Source organism: Myiozetetes cayanensis, unplaced genomic scaffold (assembly GCF_022539395.1).
Source record: "Myiozetetes cayanensis isolate MyiCay16 unplaced genomic scaffold, myiCay2020 scf6-25, whole genome shotgun sequence".
In the NCBI taxonomy this organism is placed as follows: Eukaryota; Metazoa; Chordata; class Aves; order Passeriformes; family Tyrannidae; genus Myiozetetes; species Myiozetetes cayanensis.
The window spans coordinates 26,350,717-26,372,849 of NW_026087853.1; the positions used below are offsets into that span (position 1 = coordinate 26,350,717).

General features: G+C 36.1%; 1 protein-coding gene across 2 annotated transcripts in view; it reads left to right on the forward strand.

Moving 5' to 3' along the window:
* Positions 1-22,133, forward strand: part of PRKD1 (protein kinase D1) — a 126,927-nt gene that overhangs the window by 79,444 nt on the left and 25,350 nt on the right. Inside the window, exons 3-8 of one of the 2 annotated variants that reach the window (XM_050335613.1) lie at positions 1,877-2,008; positions 2,702-2,862; positions 5,631-5,654; positions 14,519-14,729; positions 16,367-16,444; positions 19,650-19,854. In XM_050335613.1, coding sequence (XP_050191570.1) covers positions 1,877-2,008; positions 2,702-2,862; positions 5,631-5,654; positions 14,519-14,729; positions 16,367-16,444; positions 19,650-19,854 — 811 coding nt within the window. The remainder of the gene's footprint in view (positions 1-1,876; positions 2,009-2,701; positions 2,863-5,630; positions 5,655-14,518; positions 14,730-16,366; positions 16,445-19,649; positions 19,855-22,133) is intronic. The other variant, XM_050335614.1, reaches the window with a different exon arrangement.

Sequence of the window (22,133 nt, forward strand, 5' to 3'; positions counted from 1 at the left end):
GCTTGAGCAGGGAGGTTGGATCAGATAACCTGCTGTGTTACCTTCCAACCTGACCCATTCTGTGATTCCGTGTTTTCTAGTAGACCATGGAGATAACGATGGAGACCATCGTTATTACAGAGTGAACATTATCTTAACAATGAACTTGACCACTGAAGTCTGGAAAAAAATAGAAAAATAACATATTTGAACAAGTATCCTTATGTGTTTGAAAGCCCTTGAGTCTGAAAAATATGCCTGACCTAACATTTTTAAATAAATATAAAACTATTTAATTTAGTGTCACGATGTTCTAATATGTTGGACTGTTTTATGAAGTCCTAATTTTATGAATTAAGTAAGCTTTTTTAGTATGGCTTTTTTGAAATAATTCTGGAAGAAAGTGAAATGCTCAATTAAAAAAACTGTTACTGATTTGGATTGTTATAATAAGAATTTAAGAAAGGGGAGGTTTGATATTACTGGAGTAATTGGATGGTGCATATTCCATATAGCTGTATTAATAGATCCCAAGACTGGTTGAGACTAGAAATATTTTTCTGTGGACAGTTCTGGAAAAGTTTTTCCTAAGAGTAGCAGTTCTTTTCAAAGAAGGAACTGAGTCCAGGGTGTAGGTCTTTATTGGTACTCTACTTAGTTAACAGCCTCTGCTTGATTGGTATGCAGATTTTTGGTTCTCTTTTCATTAGCAGAAAAGGAACAAGCCAGGATATTTGGATCTTTTAGGAATTCCTTTGAACGGAACCAATAAAAAAAAGGGTTATGTTTTCTGTTGGTTTCTTCTTTCCTTCTTTTTTCTTTCTGTTGCAAATCAGGAATGTATTTCTGTTGAAAGGCAGAATATTTCTGTTAAGTGGCTACATACCCGGTTCATTCATACTGATATCTGTGAACAGTAAGCACACACTTAAATAACCTGTTTAAATGGCAGTCCGAATGAGATTGAATGTTTGCATATGTGATTAATCTTTAACCACATTTGAAAGGTATTATTTTTCAGTAGACTATCAGATACATGTTTAACATATTTAATAAGAAAAAGAAAAAAATTCATTTAAGTGTATTTTTAAAAATATTGTGGTACTGGTTGTCTCTGTATTAAAAATAGTTCTTAAAACATTGTAGTTGTTCACAGTTTCCACCAGTGCCTTTTACTAGCCCCTCTTAACTTCTGCAGCTGTTACACTAGTTGCAGGCTCATGTCACTTTGAGGGGATTTGATGCTTCAGGAAATGCACAAGCATCTTCCAGGCTGCTCTGCAAGGGTTTTTTCTGTATTGATAATTGGGTCTATCGTTACATGTTTTCTTTTTAAGCTCTAATAAGAATTTTTTACTCAAGTGATCAGTTCACCGCGACCAACATAGGATGCTGAATCAAATAGACCAAATCAGCAGCAGAAATGGCCTATTTTGGATACATTTTCGTTTACTTGTCAAAAAAACCTTACAGTATTTCTTTACTGAATGTGTTCGGTTTATTTTATGTATCTATACCTTTAGGTGTAGAGAGTCAAGCCTGTAAAAGAGTATTTTGAAAAATTTCTGACATTTAATTAAACTCTGTCAATTTTGGTAAATATTTGATATGCTATTATCCTCCTGTGTTTTTATTGGAAAAATACTTTCAGAGATGTTACTGCTGCAGGTTTGTAAATGCAGCTTTATGCTTTTTGCAGTGGTCATTGTAGTATGAAGGTATATCGTCAATCTTTTTATCTTCAAAGTGTAGTACAGTGAACAATACCAAATTCAAGGTTCATCATGATAGTGACCAAAAAGAGTTTTGCTTTGTTCTGTGATGAAGTACTACATAAATGAAGAATATTAGTTACGTTAGTAATTCTATTAATTTTTAAATGATCTTGCTGTTACAGCTTCTGCTACATTTGAAGACTTTCAAATCCGGCCCCATGCTCTGTTTGTTCATTCGTATCGAGCGCCAGCCTTTTGTGACCATTGTGGAGAGATGCTGTGGGGGCTGGTGCGCCAGGGACTCAAATGTGAAGGTAAGCTACAGCAAGATGCAGTTTTTCAGCCTTAAGAAGAGACTTGTCCATTCTGTTTCTATATGTTGTCTCTGATGCTGCTTTTAGATTGGTTAGAAACAGTAAGACCTATCAAAGTAATTAAAAAACTGATCCTTTTGACTGCTCTGAGGCCTCCTAGAAATGGCTCTGTAACCTGAAGTGCAAAAAAAATGGTCTATAGGTATTTTTAAGAAAAGGCTGTCTGTTCTTCACTCTACTTTCCTTATGAGTCTCAGTCTTTATCTCATTCTGTATCACATTAATGCAGATTATTTAACTGTAATTACCGTCAGTCCATAGGAGGTTGTAATAGTTATGTTTTCTCATTTTGCCACAACTATTTGACTTCTGATAGACTGTATCCGGTAGAATATACCGTTTGCCGTGAAAGACTTCCTTACCTCCCAAATGCTGATCAAGAAATTTCCTGCTTTTTGAGACCATGGGTTTTGAAAGATCAAAGACAAAGCACTGTTGTAGATGTAACTATTTGGAACTGATAACATTATCTCTCTAAAAATTCGTTAGAATATAGGAACAGAATAGAGGAAAAAAGTTTAGTCTAAAATAAAGGTAGTATTTTTGGATTCTTGTTTTTGAAAAAGTCCAGAATTATTGGCTTTTTTTACAGTAATGAGCCATAATCAGATGGTTTTAAATTTCTCTTTTCAGGATGTGGTCTAAACTACCATAAGAGATGTGCATTTAAAATCCCAAACAACTGCAGTGGTGTACGGAAAAGACGCCTGTCAAATGTCTCCCTAACAGGACTCAGCAGTGTTCGTACAGTTTCTGCAGAACCCTCACCCAGTGTGCCGGATGAAGTGCTTCTGGTATGGGATTCCCTAGCTGTAAAGGCTGTGGGAGGAGCTGATAAGAAACAATGATATTTAGTGCTATAGAATCTGGTTTTGCCTGTTATAGACTACAGAGGAGGGTGGTATATAAATTATAAAGTGAGAAAAGGCATCTTGACATAAAAGGGAGGTCACTACCTTAAGGTATGTGGATTTGAGGTATGTGCCACTTCTCATACTCCCAAGAGTCTCCTCCTTTGTCAAGAATTAGGTTATTTTTGAGGTATGAAACTGCTATCCATGCTAACATGAATAGCTGTATCTTGGAGAATGACTTCTCTGGAACTAGAAGTTGAATTTCTTCTGTATTGGGCCATTATGTCCCTTGGTTTATTGTACGGGAGAGGTTTGCCGCATTAGAACACTGTGACCCAGACAGCACAGTATCAAACTGAGTATCTGGCACAGCCGAGGCTATAGTTAATTAGTTGGAGCCTGTGTATTTAGCATGTTTCTGAGTGTTCAGAAGAAAATAGGAGAAATCTCCATTAGATCCTTAAACAGGTCTTTGTGGTCAGTGTACAAAGATGTGTGTGTGTGTGTAGATGTATATATAAATGTACAGTATACACACAAGCACGTGTCAATATATGGTATACATGTATATGCATTAAGTTATTTGTTTTCTGTAATGAAATCAACTCATCTGGGAACAAAATGTTGTCTGGAGTAATTGATGAAAATATGTATTATTTATCTTTGTCATGACACTGATGGTCATAATATACTTGAATAGTTAAGATTTTACACAACGTGTAAATGAATCCACTTCTAAGTGAAAGTTTTGAAAACCTTAAGGTTTAAAAGAGAGGAAAGAATTTATAAGTACACACAACAATTATCATGTTTTCCTCTCAATTAGAATATTAAACTTATTAAACTTGACATACTAAAAGGACACTATTGCAAATTATGTAGACCTGGTGTTAGATGCAGTACCATCTACGAACCATAATTATGTACTTATGCTACTGATTATCATTAGTCTAAAGCTACTTGGAAATTAAGGTTAACATTATGAATCTGTATTTTTAATTTAAAAGCTGCATAAATGAGTAAGGTGCTTAAGTTCTGCAAACTACAGCAACAAATGTTTACAGATTAATCATCATTCTCAACAGGTTGTTTCAGAAATTGCTTAGGCCAAGACAGAAAATTTTTACATAGGCTGGCCCTAATTCTGATTTTTTTTTCTGAAATTTTGCTTAAAAAGTTGTATGAGTGAGCATGTTCCTATACACTCTGTAAATGTTCACTGCACTGTACAGTTACAACGTAGCAAAAAAATTTCAATTTGAAAACATTTTTAATTATATGGCTGTGTTGTTTGCGGATACATTCTTATATAAAATACTTGTTTGGATAAGCTATGTATTGCAAAATGGTTGAAAACATTAAACTGCCAGTGAAGATATACAGTAAGTTTCATCTATACTGCAGGCTATACTTCTCTAAGGACTTGTAATCACTGGTGTACCTGTGTTGATGATTCTGAACATCACACATGGGCACACCTGTGCATGCACAAACTAAATATATTTACACTAGGTAAAGGGATGGACATTAGCCTAGAGAAATCAAATAGCTTTCTGATTTCACTTTTATTTCATGAAATCATGGTATCATTTACTAGATTTTCAGAAATGCTCTCACATATGGGTTCTATATGTCTTTTGTTCCCTTTTGGGGTTTTGTTGCATTGAATGTATTTCAATTCCCTCTCCCCATTCTGCTCTTTTTACATGTGCATAAGCTTTGTCAGTTCTCCTGTATCAGATCTGTCCTTTGGACTCCATTCTTCTGCAGTAATTCTGAGATAAGTTTTATGGCAGTTTATACAGTGGTGCCAAGCAAAGCTTGAACTTTGAAATTTCTTTCATTTTCTTAAAGTCTGTGTGAATATACTGAAAAAACACCGTCCTCATTTACAAAATTTTATCATTCTTTATAACATTGATGTGTCACTTGAATCACTGCTAACAAAATACAAGCTCTGTTTAGGAGCACTGAATTCAATCAGATATCTGTCAATTCTTTAAATAGGACTAAAATAAATATATTTTCACCCCTAATTACCACGTAGAGTCAAAGTAGTGGAGAGAGATGAGATTCCTGGAGATCTTTGATAGATGTAATTATTAAACTCAGGAGTTTTTTTTTGTTGTTGATGTCGTGTGCCCCTAAAAGGAGCCAACTTTAGGTCACAATGTTGAATTAAGCATGTAAGTCTACCCTCTGGAAAAATGACACTTATAAAGTGAATAAGTTATGACGTATCATATGAAATTGTGTCATTTGAAAAAGCTTTGAGACAAAGTAATGTAGAATCATGCAAAACACACTTTTACTTTAATTAGCCCTGCATAATTAAAAAACAGAAACGGTTTCAGTTTGGGTATAAGTGTTTTCATTAGCCAATAAAGCATTTCATTTGAGCTGAAAATTGAATGGGGACTGTATTTGAGTACAGCTTAAAACATCTAAAATTTGGACAATATCTTTTTTTAATTCTTAACTTAGTAGTGTGAAACTCATCAACAGAAATGCTAAAAATGAGGTAAACCCCAGTATTTACGTATCATAGCTCAAATGCAATTCTTCCACATTCTATTCTATAACAAAGAATGAGAGTATAATATGATTCCACATTCATGCTTGCTTCTAAAGTAACATTGTTTTCTGTCTTTTTCTCCCCCTTAATTCTTTGTTCCGTTTTTTTGTTTCTTTCCAACTTCCTGTCTCAGTCTCCTGTCAGCCCTGGCTATGAGGTATGTACTGAATTTACTCCCTATTGTACTATCTGCAACATTCTCATTTAGGATTATCAGTATGAATGTGGAAAAATGCAGGAATTAAATCAGAATACTAAAGTCCGGATTCCAAAGTGGGGATCATAATTCTTCTACTAAACAGTAAAATTAACAACATTAAAATATTTCAAAACAAATGTGACCTCTTCACTTCTTAGCCATGACAGAGGTCATTGGTTAGATTGAAGCCCTACTTTATACTGGTAGTAACATATGGGAAGAAAATTTGAACTTGACTTTTGAACTTGACTTGGGAATTTGCTGCAGTAATGTAGAAAATAAAGATTTTATTTTTAAGCTGAACAAACCTAACCTTCAAGTACTCACCAGTATTAAACTTCTAATACCATACTACTATTGTGGTAGCTCTTTTTTTCAGACTATGGTTGCATTTAAAAAAACCCAAACAGTCTGGGATTCTCTATTTCTGTGGAAATAAACATGAACAGTCTACAAATAAGTTACAGCTCTATATAAAAAGATTATCAAGTCTAAATGAGAAAACAGTGCTAGTTTTTTTAGTGGATACTTCATATCAAAGGTTGTTCTCTTTGATTTTCAGTATGGATTTTCTAAAGACGTTTGATTTTCCTTTAATGTTTCAAGTTTCTGAAACTAAGAAATGTTGGCATCTTTCCCTTGCAACATGTATTTGAAATGCAGCTGGAGAAGAGCAGGCTTTGCAAATGTTTTCTATTTTGGAAATACTACATAGTTAAACTGAGGAATATTTTGTTATGCTGAAGTGAAGATTTTCATGGCCAAACATCTCTCTCTTTGAAAGAAATAACTTTATTTCATAGAATCGTAGAATGGTTTGGGTTGGAAAGGACCTTAAAGATTGTCTTATTCCAACTCACCTACCATGATCAGGACCACCTTCCGCTAGACCAGTTTCTCAAAGCCCCATTGAAAACTTCCAGGCATGAGGTTTTAATGTCTTCCTAAAACACATAGATTCTTATTGTAGTATGCCCCAGAATTCCAGTTCCACAGAATACCCATAAACAATACAAACAGGTATATATTAAACAGGGGTTTTGTAATAGCTAAGATAATTTTATTCTAACTGTGTGCTGTCTGAAAAGTGATGAATCTACCAATCTGTGTGATGGTGGATTACCCTAAATTAGAAGTAACTAAAGGCAGTAATGAAAAAAAAGAAAAAAAGGTATTTGGAGGAAAACCAAAATTGTGTTTCTTCTGTGAAAAGAAAATATGTTAACCATCTATGTTTTTATTTCAAAATGCATTTATGTAACAGGATAGAATTTTATTTCTTTTTTAAATATATGTTTCCATTGTTTTGGTAAGGTTTTTCATTCTTCTAAAAGCAATGAATGTTGATATATTAAGGTCATTTTATGGACACATCAGAAGTGATTTCTCAGAAAAAGTCTAGCTCAGCTTTGCATTTAAAATAGGAATGATGTGTCCCATGGGGCATAGGTAAGTGGAATGTTACATATTATCTTTGCTTTTTGATGAAGAATCAAAAATTATAATTATTATTTGCTAAATAATTTAAAATGTAAAATGTAAATAGTTTTAGTTAAAAGGAGTGTTTATGTATCACTGACAGAATACAAAGCACCAGGTGTTGCTTGCTTCTCTAGATTGATTATAAGCAGATCTGGCTTGAGGCTTTTTAGCTATATATAGAAGAGTGATTCTGCAGAACTAGGACAGTAGACTCTAAGAGGGAATTGTCTTGAGTTGTAGGTGGCTGTTTCCTCTTTCTTCCCTTGCACCCATCACTTAATGCAGATGCCCTTTTCTCTTACACCAGTGAAATAAGGAGTTGTTGTTTCCAGTGACTCAGAACTACCCCCTCTAAGAAGCCCTTTTTTCGCACGCTCCTACAGAAGGCAGTGTCTCCTTTTCCCAGTTCCAGTCTCTATCAAGCCTTGTATGCCTCCCCAGATCACTGAACTGGGAAAAAAGTGCCCTTGAGGGAAGGGTTAAAGAAGTGCTGGGGTGCTGCAGCTGAGAGCATCTTCATGCCTTAAACCACTTGTAAATAGTAGAAGTCCTTTTCTAATGGCTAAAGTAGGCGTCATTAGACCAAAGATCCTCAGAGGCAAAATTAATATTTTTTCTTGAAGGCACTCGAGTTAACTATGAATTAATACCACTCATAGTTGTGTTTTATTCTGTCACCCTCAAGTTATTCTCCCATGCTCCAGTGATGTACACTGCACAGTCCTCTCTGTCTTAATGGGAACTTATTTTCAGCATATTCATATATTTAATAAAAACCTGTATGCTGTTTTGGATAGTGCTCCTGGAATTTGCTCCAAAATCTAGACTTCATTTAAAAATATTAGAAGCTAAAATAGAGGCTGTGAGTAATTAAAACAATATTAAGTAATGTTCACATTGATTTAGTGCCAGATCCACCAGGTGAATCTTGGGTCATGCACTGAACAGAACTGATAATCGAGAACTCAGTGAATCAGACGCTTTTTTTTAGTTTTTTTGCTTTTTTGCAACTGTTTAAAATATTGAAACTTGATGAATATCAAAACCAGATAAACAAAACATATTTAAAATGTAGTTCCCTTTTTTCCTGAAGTGTTGCATGTCTATGATATTCAAAGTTCAGCAGAACCCTGAATTAAATTACTTCAGGATACAGAAAGTAAGTTTGAAATGGCTTACCTTAGGCTGTGCCATAAAATAACACTAGTCCTAGTACTATCTACCATGCACTAAATGCTGTAGGACTGAATTTCTTGTGACTAATTCAATCTACATTAGCACTTTTCTGATCAAATTTGCACCAATATTATTGTTTCAGAGGTTCAGTACAAGTAGATAAGATAGAAAAGATGATCAAGCCAATAATTTCAAATTACAAGATGTATATTTAGGAAAGCAAATGAAATTTGCATCCATCATGCACCTAATATTTTTTAAATATCCAGGAAGATAGGTAGAAGAGAAAATGATAAGCCACTTAAGATGCACATATTGTGCAGTTTTATATGTGCTCTGTCTAGCCCCTGGTGGTCTAGTGGTAAAGGCACGGCGCTATCACCGCGGAGACCCGGGTTCGATTCCCGGTCAGGGACACTCCCGTGCAGGTGGGGCTCGTTAGCCCTTAAAGGCAACCCACCTACGTCCTAAGGACCTCGCTGCCACCGTCCAAGCTCGCTTGGCCCCGGCAGATGAACCTTAGGATTAAAGGGTGGGCTCAGTTCCGCGCACACTGTGTCTCACCTAAAAAATCCAATGCGCAGGCTGGAAGGTGTAAAGACCTTCCCCGGATCTTCGCTCGCGAAGATTGGCCATTATTATTATATGTGCTCTGTCTGCTGATGTTTTTGAATACTACTTGTTAGTGATCCCATGGAGAGGTTTTATGGGTATTTCACTTTTCAGCTTAGAAGAGAGAGATACAGGTTTTTTGTCCTCCGGTAATTGCCACTTGTTCTTAAATCACTTATTTTGTTTTTAGGAAAGACATATAATAGTTGTCAGTTTATGACCCTTCATCTAAGTCACCATGGCTTAAACTGGGGATTTGTAGATGCTCTGTGACTGTAGCAATAGGAATTTTTTTAGGAGTGTGTAGTACATCTAAGGAAACATACACTCAGAACTAAGTTCTTAAAGTTTCTAAGTACTAGACCAAAAATGGGCAAACACTGCAGCACACATTTTACTTCCCTGTAGTATCTCTGAGATATCATTCATGTTTGGTCTGGGTCTTGTGAATTGGTACAAGATCACTAAATGCTGTTTGTGTTTTGAGGAATAGTGGCAATCAATGCAAGGTTTTATCTCCATTATTATTGCCTGAATATGTTCAGTGGTGCTTTCCTTCCAGTATATAATCTTGTTTTTCTGAATTGGTAACATCCTACTGCCCCCAGAGTTACTTTATAGACAAGCCTCACCAAGCACATTTGTCTAGATCTCCTCTGTCCAATGCCAAAACTTTCCAAACCAGTGTCTGTGGTTAAGCCCAAAGACCTGCTGATTATCCCTAAGTTGGTAAGGATGGTATGCAGTGTCAGCTGGGATGCATTTATACGGACATCAGGGGGAGAAAGGCAATATTTGTATAAGATAGGATGAGTAAGAGGGTGTTGTATGGAATCATTGTATTGAATAATTGTATTGTCTCATTTGGTTGTGATACAAAGGTATATCTTTGTATCTTTTTTCCCCTTCTTATTATTTCTGTGCATTAGGCACAATCAAGCTGCTGAGTCTGACTTCTGATGTGGGGGTTCTAATAATGCAAGATACTTACGTGAAAATAATTTATTAATTACATATATACATATATGTTATATATATATACATATATATACACAATATACTTAAAATTATGAAGTACATGTTGGAAGATCAAACTAAACCTTGCAGTTTCAAAGGAAACTGTGTCTCTAAGATGCTGGAAAAAGCTTTGTGCTATGTAAGTCTTACTATGCCTGCTGGTACTAGCAAATCCTTTGCCAAGAAAGGGCTTTTGTTTCGGGAATTCCCTGATTCTGGCAAGTCAGCATAGTCACACAATGACTGCTGCAACCAAGTAATCTTCTCTTGCTGCTTTCCAAAATAAGGCAAGTTACAGACAGAGCATTCAAACCACTGTCTGCTGGTATTGATGTCTACATGGAAGTGCAGCGTACATAATAATTTCCATCTGTGGATAGTTTAATATTAACAGCTTCTACTGAAGGCAGTTCTTTGATGTGTTTACATATGTGAAAGTGAAATGTTTTTCAGACCATAGCTATCTGACTGTGGTGCTTGTAGGATTAAATCATACACTTGACTTAAAGAGAAGAGTGCAAGAAGCCTCAAAAGACAACACAGTTGATTGCAGTCTAAGTGTGGTATTTCAGTATATTTAACTGAAGATTTGTTTCCTTGAATTCACTTAATTACAGTCACATAGTTTAATTTGTCAAAGAAAGTCAACATTTGCATTGCATTAAAAACATAGAGTTCCTGTGGTTACATAGATATCTAGCACCTCATTTGACAGTAGCTTCCTGTGAAGAAATTGTGTATGAACATATTAAGGCTTAATCCTCTGCCTTTAATATAGGAAGGATATGCATGTTTCAACAAGTCTGCTTCAACACTGAAAATGAAACTTCATGCAAACAGTTGTTGCTGTTTGGTTTTTTTGAAATATCCATCACTTTTCTCAGTTTTTCAAGTAAATAAAAAACCCTAGCTGATGATAATTTGTTCTTTTGTTAAGGCAAACATTTTAAAATTGTAGGAATACCTGTGTTCTTTCTGATTGAATATCTCAGTGTAAAACACAGGAACAGTGTTGCAATAGTTTTTAGATATTGAGCCTGCAAAAGGTTAGCACTTTTTTTTAACAGTTTTGAAAAATTATATATTTAGGAGATTATAGGTTGTGTAGCCTGTTCTCTTCTGAGTGAAGGTTACTGACTTGAACGTGTTTCCGCAAGTGTGATTGTCAAAATGGAAGTAGTTGCTTTCTGACTCTTGTAGAACATGAAGTTTTTTGCTAAAGTTTTGTCAGAATCCCTGGGACATTTTTAGTGAGACTGTCAAAATCTTTTAAAATAAGTCAGGCAAACAGCAGTCTCTTTTATGTTTTAGACTAGCCCGTGCAGCTGATTTGCAGGGTCAGTCCTTGTCTTTGTTCCCGAGAGGCCAACTCTTGTGTCCAAGCAGTCAGCTTTTATTGCTTCCCATTAGTCCCTTCAGCATCTCCGTAAAGGTTCTTTGATTTCTGTGCTTGGGAGGAACAGGTGTGATACTAGAAGACAGTCAGACTCACCCAGGTAGTAAGAACAGCTGAATCCATTGGCAGGGAATTGGTATTTATTTCAGTTTCTTAATTGTATTTTGCAGTGAATTTTGACAAGGTAGAAAAGGTCTGCTGAGCTATTTTTAGCCTTGGGAGAGTGTCTTCTTCCTGCAATGACAGCGTTCTGTACAATGATTTTATGCTTCTAGCTAATGTGATCAGATTGTTGTGTCCTCTCATAGCTTTCAACAAAGCTCACCAGAACTCACATGGGTAGCTTCAGTATATTCCAAAAATTCAAGAAGACTGAACAAGAAGAGGGGCAAGGCATCAGCTAAATAAGTCATGAGGAATGCCCTATGTGTGGAAAAAGCTTGGCACCTCTCCCTTCTTGAACTTAAAAAAACAAAACTTTTTTTTTTTTCCAAAAAAGTGTCAGCAAACTGGATTCTATTAGATATTCTCATAGTTTAAGGCATAATTGAATTGAAGTATCTGGATGTGATCAGTTTCATTGGCTTGGCTGGACAGTTAAGTATGTGCACATGTTTCTTGGTGTTTGTTGTCACTTGGAAAATCATACTCTGAGCTGCTAAAATATAGATTACCTTGCTGGGCTGATTGTTCGAAAGGACTGTTTAGTATTTGGAGCCATGCAGGCTGTTAGTTTCCATGGTGTAATCTGGTTAAGCAATCATTTCCTGGGAAGTTTCCAGACTTGCTGAGTCAGTAGTCTGGCTGACTACCAGGAAAAACTCATCTTTCTAACAAACCAGGCATACCAGCTGAAGAAGAAGGTGCTTTTTGGAAGAGATTCTTGCTTTTGCAGTGAAAATAGGATAGTTCCTGGTTTTCTTTGCTTTCAGGGACTTCAACCTGTGGCATCTGTCTGATGCTGGGAGTGGTGGAAGTTAAGAGTTGAGGGATATTGACAGGAGTTTTGGAGGATATTGAGAGGAGAAGCTCATCTGACAAGGGGGAGGAGGTATTTCTCTAATCAGTCAGTAATCAGAGGGATGTGGAAGATGCTCAGATTGCTACCACCATGAGTTCTCTGTCACCAGCCTCCTTCCCCTGCTACCTCTGAGCAGGAGCAGAAGGGCACATTGTCTCCAGCTGGAAGAGGTAGGGAGTGGAGTCAGTTTTATCAGGCCTGGGCATGCAGGAGTGAGACCAGATCCATGAATGCTGTTTCTGCTAGCATGGGAGAAGGTGAAATTCAACTTCACCTCTTGGCCTGAAGGCACTGTAAATTAAGAATTGCTAGTGTGTTTACATGGTGTAACATCAGTCTGGCCAAGGTTGTTCCTGTTCTACACAAGCATAAGACTGAGAGGGCCACACTGCTATTTCTTGCTCCAATTGCGAGCTTTACCCTGTCCACAAATACTGAGGGCTGTAATTTCCAGGTGGCTCACAGTAGCTGAGCAGTGCAGTTTGTGCAGTATATTTGTGGCTGATTCTTCAGTCTTGATGGTCTTTTGTCCTCCCTTTTACAGTCCTGTTCATATTGATTTCATAAGACTTAATGTAATCTGCAGTGGAAATGTTCAGCAAACTTTATTGCTAGCTCACAGATTGTGAATAAATTTAATATTAAATTGAGACTAGTTTGTTGTTTGGGTTATTTTGTATGCATAAGTACTTTGCAGAGTGAAGATTTAAACCTCAGGAAGTAAATACATAATATCAAAGTACATACTCATACTTTTCCCACTATTATTTTTGATAAGGAAAAGGCACATGCTTTCCTATAGTTGTTTCAATCTAGTTTGTTTTTGATGACCATACGTACCCGGCTCATATAATGTATTTTACATATTTTTCCTTGATTTGAAAGGACTGCACTTATACAATACATCTATATGCTTCTTTGGAAAGACAGTTCTACAGTATAAGCAAAAGAATTTATCTTCACAGCAAGAAATATATCTGTACTTTTAAGGAAGAATTTTGTTTTTTTCCCCATGGCCCATACACTATGAAGGCAAAGGCTGGAACTCCTTAGATTCTTCTGCAATTATTCCGAGATTCTCAGAAGCATACAAAAATGTATTTCTATATTTTGTTGACCAGGGAATAGTAACAAATCAGCCTTCTCGGTTGTAACATTATTTGTTTGAAACTAAGCTGTTTTTCAGGTTAGGTCTATCTTAAGTTTCAGCTGCTATAGTTTTTGAACAGTGCAGGCTCATCGTGAATGACTTGATTTCTAGGCTTGAGTTATCAGATTATTTGCAGATGATGGTCAGAAGATGCCGAGTTTTAAATGATCAAGCTGCATCTTCTCCCTTTTTTTCTCCTTTCCATGTTAATTGTGGGTGTAGTTTGGTTGTTTCTCAAGGGCAAGTATTAGGGGAAAGCAGTTTTCTGGGTGAGTTGTTTTCTGGGGTAATTAACATTTGTACATCTAAATGAATTTAGTAGAGAAAATAAGGTAATTCTTTTCTTCCAGGAGTAATTCTTTGGATTCCATACCTTACTGAGTGTCTCACTTCATACATATTTTTATATATATATATGCATTTAAATACCTATTGTAAACAACTGTACATTATCTAAATGTGGCAAGGTTAGTGATAGCAAATATTATAAATAAAAGGGATAGAAAATGCTAATCTTTTTTCTATAAAAAAGCTGCATGCACATAGAATAAAGAAATAATTTTCTTAATGTTTATACAAAAAATAAAACCTTTCAAAGTTACATTTGATGTAAAACAGAAAATAATAGAGGAAAAAATGGCTTGTGTTTTTATTACAATACAAAATGCTTTTCTGAGAAATTTTTGTTGAGTATTTTCATTTTGCTTAAAAAACATTTATTCTTTCAATTAAAAACCTGTTTCGGTCACAATACAAAACATATGATGGTAGCATTGGCAAAACTGTTGTTCAGTACCATTCAAATTTTTCAAAAGCAGTCTGAGAGGGGAATGATGCATGTTCTGTTAGTGCTTAAAGACACTTACATGACTTTTTCTGACATAAGACTTAGTGTTCCTAAAGTGACTGAATATATGAATATGATATTCTTTTAAAAATGAATACAATTATTTTTATGTATTTCACAGCAAAAGACACCGTCAGAATCATTCACTGGGCGAGAGAAGAGGTCAAATTCACAGTCTTACATTGGACGACCTATTCAACTAGACAAGATTTTACTATCTAAGGTTAAAGTTCCTCACACTTTTGTCATCCACTCTTACACACGTCCAACAGTTTGCCAGTACTGCAAGAAGCTTCTCAAAGGGCTTTTTAGACAGGGTTTGCAGTGCAAAGGTAAGTAAATATCCTTTAGGAACATAAAAGCTAAGCATAATGAAATTAATAAATTAGTGTTTGAGTAGTTACTATGTAGTCTTATTCATGATTTCCCCACTAAACTATCTGGGTGTAGGCACATGTACAATTACATTGGATTAAGCTGGAGTCAAAATTACAGTAATTGGTATTCTGCAGGAGCTGGCTGCATGGCTGTTCATTCTTACCCTTTGGTGTATCTGCAGTAGTCTGCATGTTTCATTGAGGTGTAGATTATCTTGTATTTGGCTCTAGGTGAGCCTGTGCTTACAGCTGAATAGTTAACACAAAGGACTGTATTCTTATCTTCATTGTTTTCAATCTAAAAGGTCTTATGTGTGAATTGAAGTGTATACCAGAGTCCCAGCAGTTCAGGGTTTTGGGGAAGTTGTAATGGAAATAAAATAAGATTGGCTATATGGGAATTTAAACCCACATTTTTTTCAGTGTGACTAATGTGCTCTGAAATCTCCATGGTGTTGTACCTTAGTAGATGCCGAAGTGAGTCAGACCCTTTGGATTGTAGCCTAGATTGCTGGCTCATATTAGCCAGCTAGAGTGCCTGTGAATACAAAGTAATGTTCATTCTATGGTGTTAGTTAATGTTGGATATTAGATCCTTAAAATCACCTTTCTTTCAATAAAATAAACAATAATTATGATACAATTAATCAGTATACTTAGTGTTGCTTCTTTGAACCCTGCAGAAATTCAAAGCTGCATTCATTTAAGGTGTGATTCTGATTCAGTTTAACTAAAGCAAAATCTCTATAAGGACATCACCTGTTTCAGTTCATTTTGAATCCTTGTGACCTGAGCAAATATTAACCTGATTAAAAAAAAAAAATTACCTGTAGTTTGGCACTACTGTACCTCGGTTGTTTTTTGGATCAGTCTTAAAGTTAAATAATTATGAGTATATAGAAAACCTATTTTTTCCTTTCTGAGTCTTTTACGGGTGTGTTAGTAAGTTCCAGCTCTTAGTTTAAGTTAAATATGTTCATAAGCCAAAAGAGAACAGTTAACATGACATGTAATGAAGTGCTACTTACACAGATGAAAGAAGTAGAGTGAAATAAAAATATCTGGAAAACAGGGAAGGGATTGAAGGAACCCTCAGTTGCAAGCTGTCTAGAAGTTGCTTTGAGATGTAAAGAACAAATATTTTCTCACTTTAAATTGTTGGCTGGGTTTCTCCTGTTTCAATTTTCAGTCATCGATGTTTGATATGTAGTCAGTCTCATAAGCTGCAGCGGATGCGCTACTGCCCAATCTGCTTCTTTCACTGGAAAAGCAGCTCTGGCTTTACAGCCAAACACTTGGGTCTCCCCATCACTTCCCTAGATGTGTTGAGCACATGCTTTGGCTGCAGTAGTACCTCCACCCAGCTATCCTTGGAAATGCTTTTTTTTCGCCTGAGGGAAACATGCTTCTAGAATCTTCATTCTGCTCCTTCCACTGACAGGCAGCGTGCAGCCAGGCTAGTGCACTCTCTTTGGAGATGTAACTTGTGTTAATGAAATTATAGGGTTTGCCATCTCCAGGCTGGATAGCAGGAAAAAATATAACTGTGTCACAGAAAAATAATCTTACTGTGTCTATTGTTTACTTAACAGACTGTAGGTTCAACTGTCACAAACGCTGTGCTCCTAAAGTGCCAAATAACTGCCTGGGGGAAGTTGCCATTAATGGGGGTAAGTTGTCTTCATAGTTGTTCCTGTCATTGTTTAAACCATTAGCTAAATAAAAGAGAAATGTAAAGATGTGACTTGCCACAGAGGTGATGTCAGCAGCAAAAAGCTGGATTGAATGCAGATAGCCTGTTGAATGCGGAACACCAGAAGAAAGTCACACGTGAGAGAAGTTGGCATTTACCTGTCAGATAGAAGCACAAAATTGCCTTTTAATCTGAGGGGGGGGGGGAAACGGTGGTTAAGGATAATCCTCCTGAGAAGGAAAAGGATATCTAGAAGAACTGGGAATGCCCTCCAGGGAAAAATTCCACCTCTTGCTGTTGGCATAAAACTAATCATATCCATTGCCAGAAATAAAGGCTTGACTATCTGCTGATTTTCCCATGCATGTGCTGTTGGTTTGGTGTTAAGTATAGGGGTGTATGGGTAGGCTCAACAGACGGTACTGGAGAAAAAAAAGGGTGGTTGTAGATGAGTTGTTGATTGCCTTGAAAATGTCACTTTTCTATGTGATAAGGGAATGAGAAGTGTGGTGAAGTGTTCAGTTTCTAATGCATATTACTGTGTTAAGTTGTCAGCCTAAACTGCTTCTGAGATTAATAAGGTATTGCCTTGTGAGGCAAGTGATCTACTTTACTGAAGACATACCAAGAAATTCCAAAATTAGGAATGTGAATTAATATTTTTCATAGTATTTCTCATAGTAGTGTGACTGTATCACTACAGAGCGTTTATGTTTAATGGCAAAATTACTACAGATACTGAGTATCCCATTTGAAATGTGATAAGGTGCATGATTTTCTGCAAAGTTGATTTACTCCTACTGCATGTCCTCTCTGATGCACCTCACACTGGACTCTTGGAGTCACTATTATTTTTTTTTTTTTTTTTTAATCTTTCACCATTTATACCTCATTTAAGCGTTAACCATCCCACAATACCACTTTTTCTTTAGGAGAGCAAGTGATGATGCTTATGGAAGTTTGTGGCTTGATTTTCAAATCAAAGAACTAAATATGCACCATGACATGTTAATTCATTCCATTGATAACAGTGTAGAGTTTCCCTGAGATTTCCAGTCAGAGAAAGTAACTAAATCTACTTGCAAGTGATAATTTTTTTCCTGCATAAATGCAGTTTTAGAGAGGAATAATTGATCTAAAGTGCTATGAGAAGACGGGAAGGAAGGTAAACTTTGTTTCTGCACAGCTAGACTAAATGAACAAAATTTACATTTGTTTCTGAATTACTCCTCCAAGTTCCCTCTTTCCACCTGAGGCAGCTGTATTTCATGCTTCCAGCACACCCTCTATGCCCTCTTCCCACCTTTGCTTCACAAACAACATGCTCCTTTTGTTTGGACTTACGTCCTGCACATGAACCTGATGCTGAGCTGATGAGAAGTGATAGTTTGAAGAAAGCTTGTGCAAAGTCACTTGGGGTGAGAATATGTACTCTAGGCTTACTCCAAGTATACTCCTTGAAGCTCTCATTTATAGAATTTGGCCTTTATACACCCACTAATATCCATAGTATGTGTCTGTAGGATCACAGTAGAACTCTTAATTATGTGCCTTAAACGACTGATACAGAGTTCTGGGGATTATCAAAGGCAGTTTCATCCTGTATCGCATTTCTGTTTTCACAGTAATTTGATCCACATTATTTTCAAACTTAATAAATAAAAACAGTATCTGTCACTGTCCATCTGCTGTGTGATAAATCTTCCCCAAAATAGTAAGTGAAGGAAGAGCTGAAGCAATAAAATTCCAAGTATGGTGCCATTAGTAAACACATTATATACTAAATGTAGGGAGTTATTTTTAACTGATTGTATGTTTATTAAAAATAGAGATTCTTAAAAGTGTTGTAGGAATAGCAAAGAGAGAACTTTGCAGTGAATGACTGAATGACTTCTGCTAGCCATGAAATATAATGTGTCTCTTAATCACACATCAGTAATTTATGTCCAAATATCTTAAGACTACTGTACATGAAAACAAACCTTTCAGCTGTGCCCTTCAAATTTCAGTGAAATGCCATCAATTCCAAATCAACTAATTTAATGCGCTTTTTACTTATGGGACATTGCCTACACTGACTGTCAAGAACCTTCCTCTGCTTAATTAGGCAAAAGTTTCTAGGGGAGACTGTTTGATGTTTCATGTGATTTTAACCTTACTTCAAATTTCTGAAACACCACAACATCCCAGAAAAACTAATGCTGTCATTACTCTCTGACTGGACTGATGATTTTGGCATGTTAGATCACAGCCTGTGTAGAGTGGAGTTTCAACAAAATGGCTCTTTTATTTTGAGGTTTTTTTAGGGAAGATGTTTGTTTGGTTCTTTGTAATATAAATCTTTAGGTAAATACTTTTTTTTTCTGTTCCTTTTTGTATTCCAGATACAAAGCAGCAATGTATTCCATTTTGTATTCCATTCACTAGCAGCAAAGTTGTTTCTTACTATGATCTTGCCTAGGCATGTCTAATTTTGAAACTGGAAAGTTTAATATAATTTAAGGTGGAGGATGGTATTAATACTACACCATAGTAAAATATGTTAAATCTTTGATTTTCATGCTTATTTAATATTTTTTTTCTAAAGGCAGGGTAGTAGTAATCAGTACTACTATTTCAGTAGTAATCATTACTACTTAGCCAGTTTGTGTAGGCTTCACAGAAAACCCTGGTGCAAAGGAACACATAGTTCACACAAGTAGTTGTCTTGGGAGTTATTTCAGTAGTTCACTGTCATATCATCATATTACAAAATTTTTAGTTTTGAAATGCTTCCAGCATCATTTTGCAGCTGGAGCCTGTCAACAACCATCAAGCCAGTACACAACATTTAAGCTGAATAGAAAATCTGCCAGAAGATCTCAGCAATAAAGCTCATGAGTATAGAATCTTCAGTAGAAGTCCACGGATAAGAAATTCTGCTTTGACTTTAGCATTTTTTATTAAAAAGTTGTATTTCTGAAAATATTTTCTTTGATGCTTTTTCAGTTTTCTGTTGTGATTTTTTAAATGACTGGTTAAATGCCACATTTCACCAGTACACAAATGTGCTGAGTAGAGATGGATACAGGCAATAGAATTCCAAGGAGAACCTGAGTTTTTTAGAAGCTTAAAATATGCCAGGATGTTGTGATCAGAGTATTGTACGTTTTCAGATAATAACTTGAGAAATGATATTGCAGATCTTCTTAGTCCTGGGGCTGAGTCTGATGTGGTCATGGAAGAAGGGAGTGATGACAATGACAGTGAAAGAAACAGTGGTTTTATAGATGACATGGAAGAATCTATGGCTCAGGATTCAGAGATGTCCATGACAGGATGCCATAGTGACAACGGGGAAATGCAAGATGCTGATCTGGATCATGATGAATCCAACAGGATGATCAGGTGAGCTGAGGAGTGAGTGTACCTTCCATCTTCTTTTGTGTTTATTTGTAAGTATTGTGTCTAGGGATCAAGGGGGAATCTACGTGGGCTTGGAGAGTACTAGTGATATGTGGTGGTTCTGTAATTTCAGTGAGATTGCTTCACTGATTATATGCATTAGTAGTTTAAGAGAAGCTTGGAAATTATTGTCATGGTGAAGTAGCACTTGAAAACTGATGGACAAATAGTTTCTACAGGTCTATTCTCATATGAAAATGACATGAAACTATTTGTGCATGAGCAATAGTAAATTTTTTTTCATTTATTTTTTACTGATTTATTTTCCAAAGCATCTTGACCCTGACTAATAGCACAGTGCCTGATTGTTTAAATAAACAACAAAAAAATTTGTGCAAGTGGGTGTTGTATATCAGATCTAGATGAATTGTTTGTTTGTATTTTTAGATGCCTTTAGAAAAAAGGAAAGTTTGACAAACTTGAAGCAGTAATTAGAAGGAAGTTACAAAATAGATCAGTGCATTGAAATGATTTCTCGGGAAGGACAATAGGAATTGAGTTATGAAGCATTCCTCAGAAATGTCTGAAGAGAAAAAAGCATTATTCGCTTAATGGGACTGTGTGAATAGTAGTGAAAAAGTAGGGATTATTCATTGTCACAGAACCTAAAATGAATTAAGGTAATATCATCTGTAATTTCCTTGATGCAAGGGATCTAGACCTTTAAGAACGAAAGAATATTTTTCTTTCACAGGTCTGTTTGACCTGAAATTTCCTCTTTTAGTTTGCTTACTTGGAGTCTCTTTCAGTAACATGTTCTCCTTAATTCTCTGTTACTATCATACATCTGTTGCACTAATAGAAAGCAATACATTTCAACAATACGCAGTTTTACTTCCTGTGGCAGTGAACTACTGTCATATTTATTTGCATAGACATGATTTGTACACAATCTTGTTATTATTGGAATGTAAACCTGTGCATATATCCCAAAATCAATGTCATAGAACATTTTAAACATCCAAGCTGTATTAAATGGACAGTATTACAGGTTTTTAAAATAAAGATGCCCAGTTCTACTAATAAAAATTCATAATTAAGGAACACATTTTAGTATTTGAGGGACATTCCTGTATTTCCAGTAATACCTTCCCCCAGTTATTTCTAAGGGTAGTTTCCATATGAATGGATATTTTTAAGTGATCTATAAAAGACAAATAAAAAGTAAACCTTTTGTCATTACAGACAAGAACAGTTAAATAGGAACTGCAGATAGTTTGATCATTTTTAGGCAAAAAAGAGATGTTAACTGTATGTTACAGACTTAATGACACATTTAAGACAGCACACTTTTTGCATTTTGATGGAAAAACTACCAATTCATAAAAGGTTTCTTGTTTCCAGGATGCATTACAGTGAAGCAGGGCCATCTGCAGACATCCATAGTCACAACAACTGTGGAAACTTAACATATTATTCTTTTCCTGAGCAGTTTCAACCTTTTTTTTGTTGGAGTTGTTGCACTGATAGCTTTGGCAGCGGGGCAAAATACATGAGCTCTTTATGTACTGTGTATTCACATACAATACAACATCACTGTTTAAAGTTCTGCCAGAAATAACTAAGCATTCATGTTTTGGATTGAAGTAGATTGAGTCCATATTCCACTAAACAGAACCTGCTTTAGGAATTGTTAACTCTAACAGCAAGGAAGATGGGTTTCCTTGAGTCTGGTTACTACCAGTTTTTGTGTGACGGTGCTGTCAGACACACTGTCACGTTCCCTGCCTCCCCGACCTACTGTGTGTAAGTAACTCAGCTGAGTGGGGGAAAGTTGCAGTGTGCGTACCCCACAGGGCAAGGCCGTAGGGTTTCAGTTTAAGTCTTTATGGGTAAATTGTGTTAGCTTAAACCTCTTCCTCTGAGAGGTTCAGCAGATTCTCTGCTGTGCCCGACCAGGGCATGTGCAGCTGGGCAGCTGACACGTTTTCTACTCTGTAAATTGCCATCACTCCATTGTGTGTTTGAACCCAAGGAAGATCCCAGGACAGTAAACTAATGGACAGTGTTTACTAAGGTTATGAGAGATTCAAGATCAAGTACTGGTCTGAATCATACATAGCACAGGCTTGAGCTATGGCTCCCATAGCCTAGCTGAGCCCCTAGTCATTTGCCCATTTTCTTAGCTCATCTTAAGGAATATTTTTGGAAGAGTGTGTGTAAGCCTTCATATGGTCTCTGACATTCTCATGGTGTAGCATTGCAATAATTTTTCTTCATAA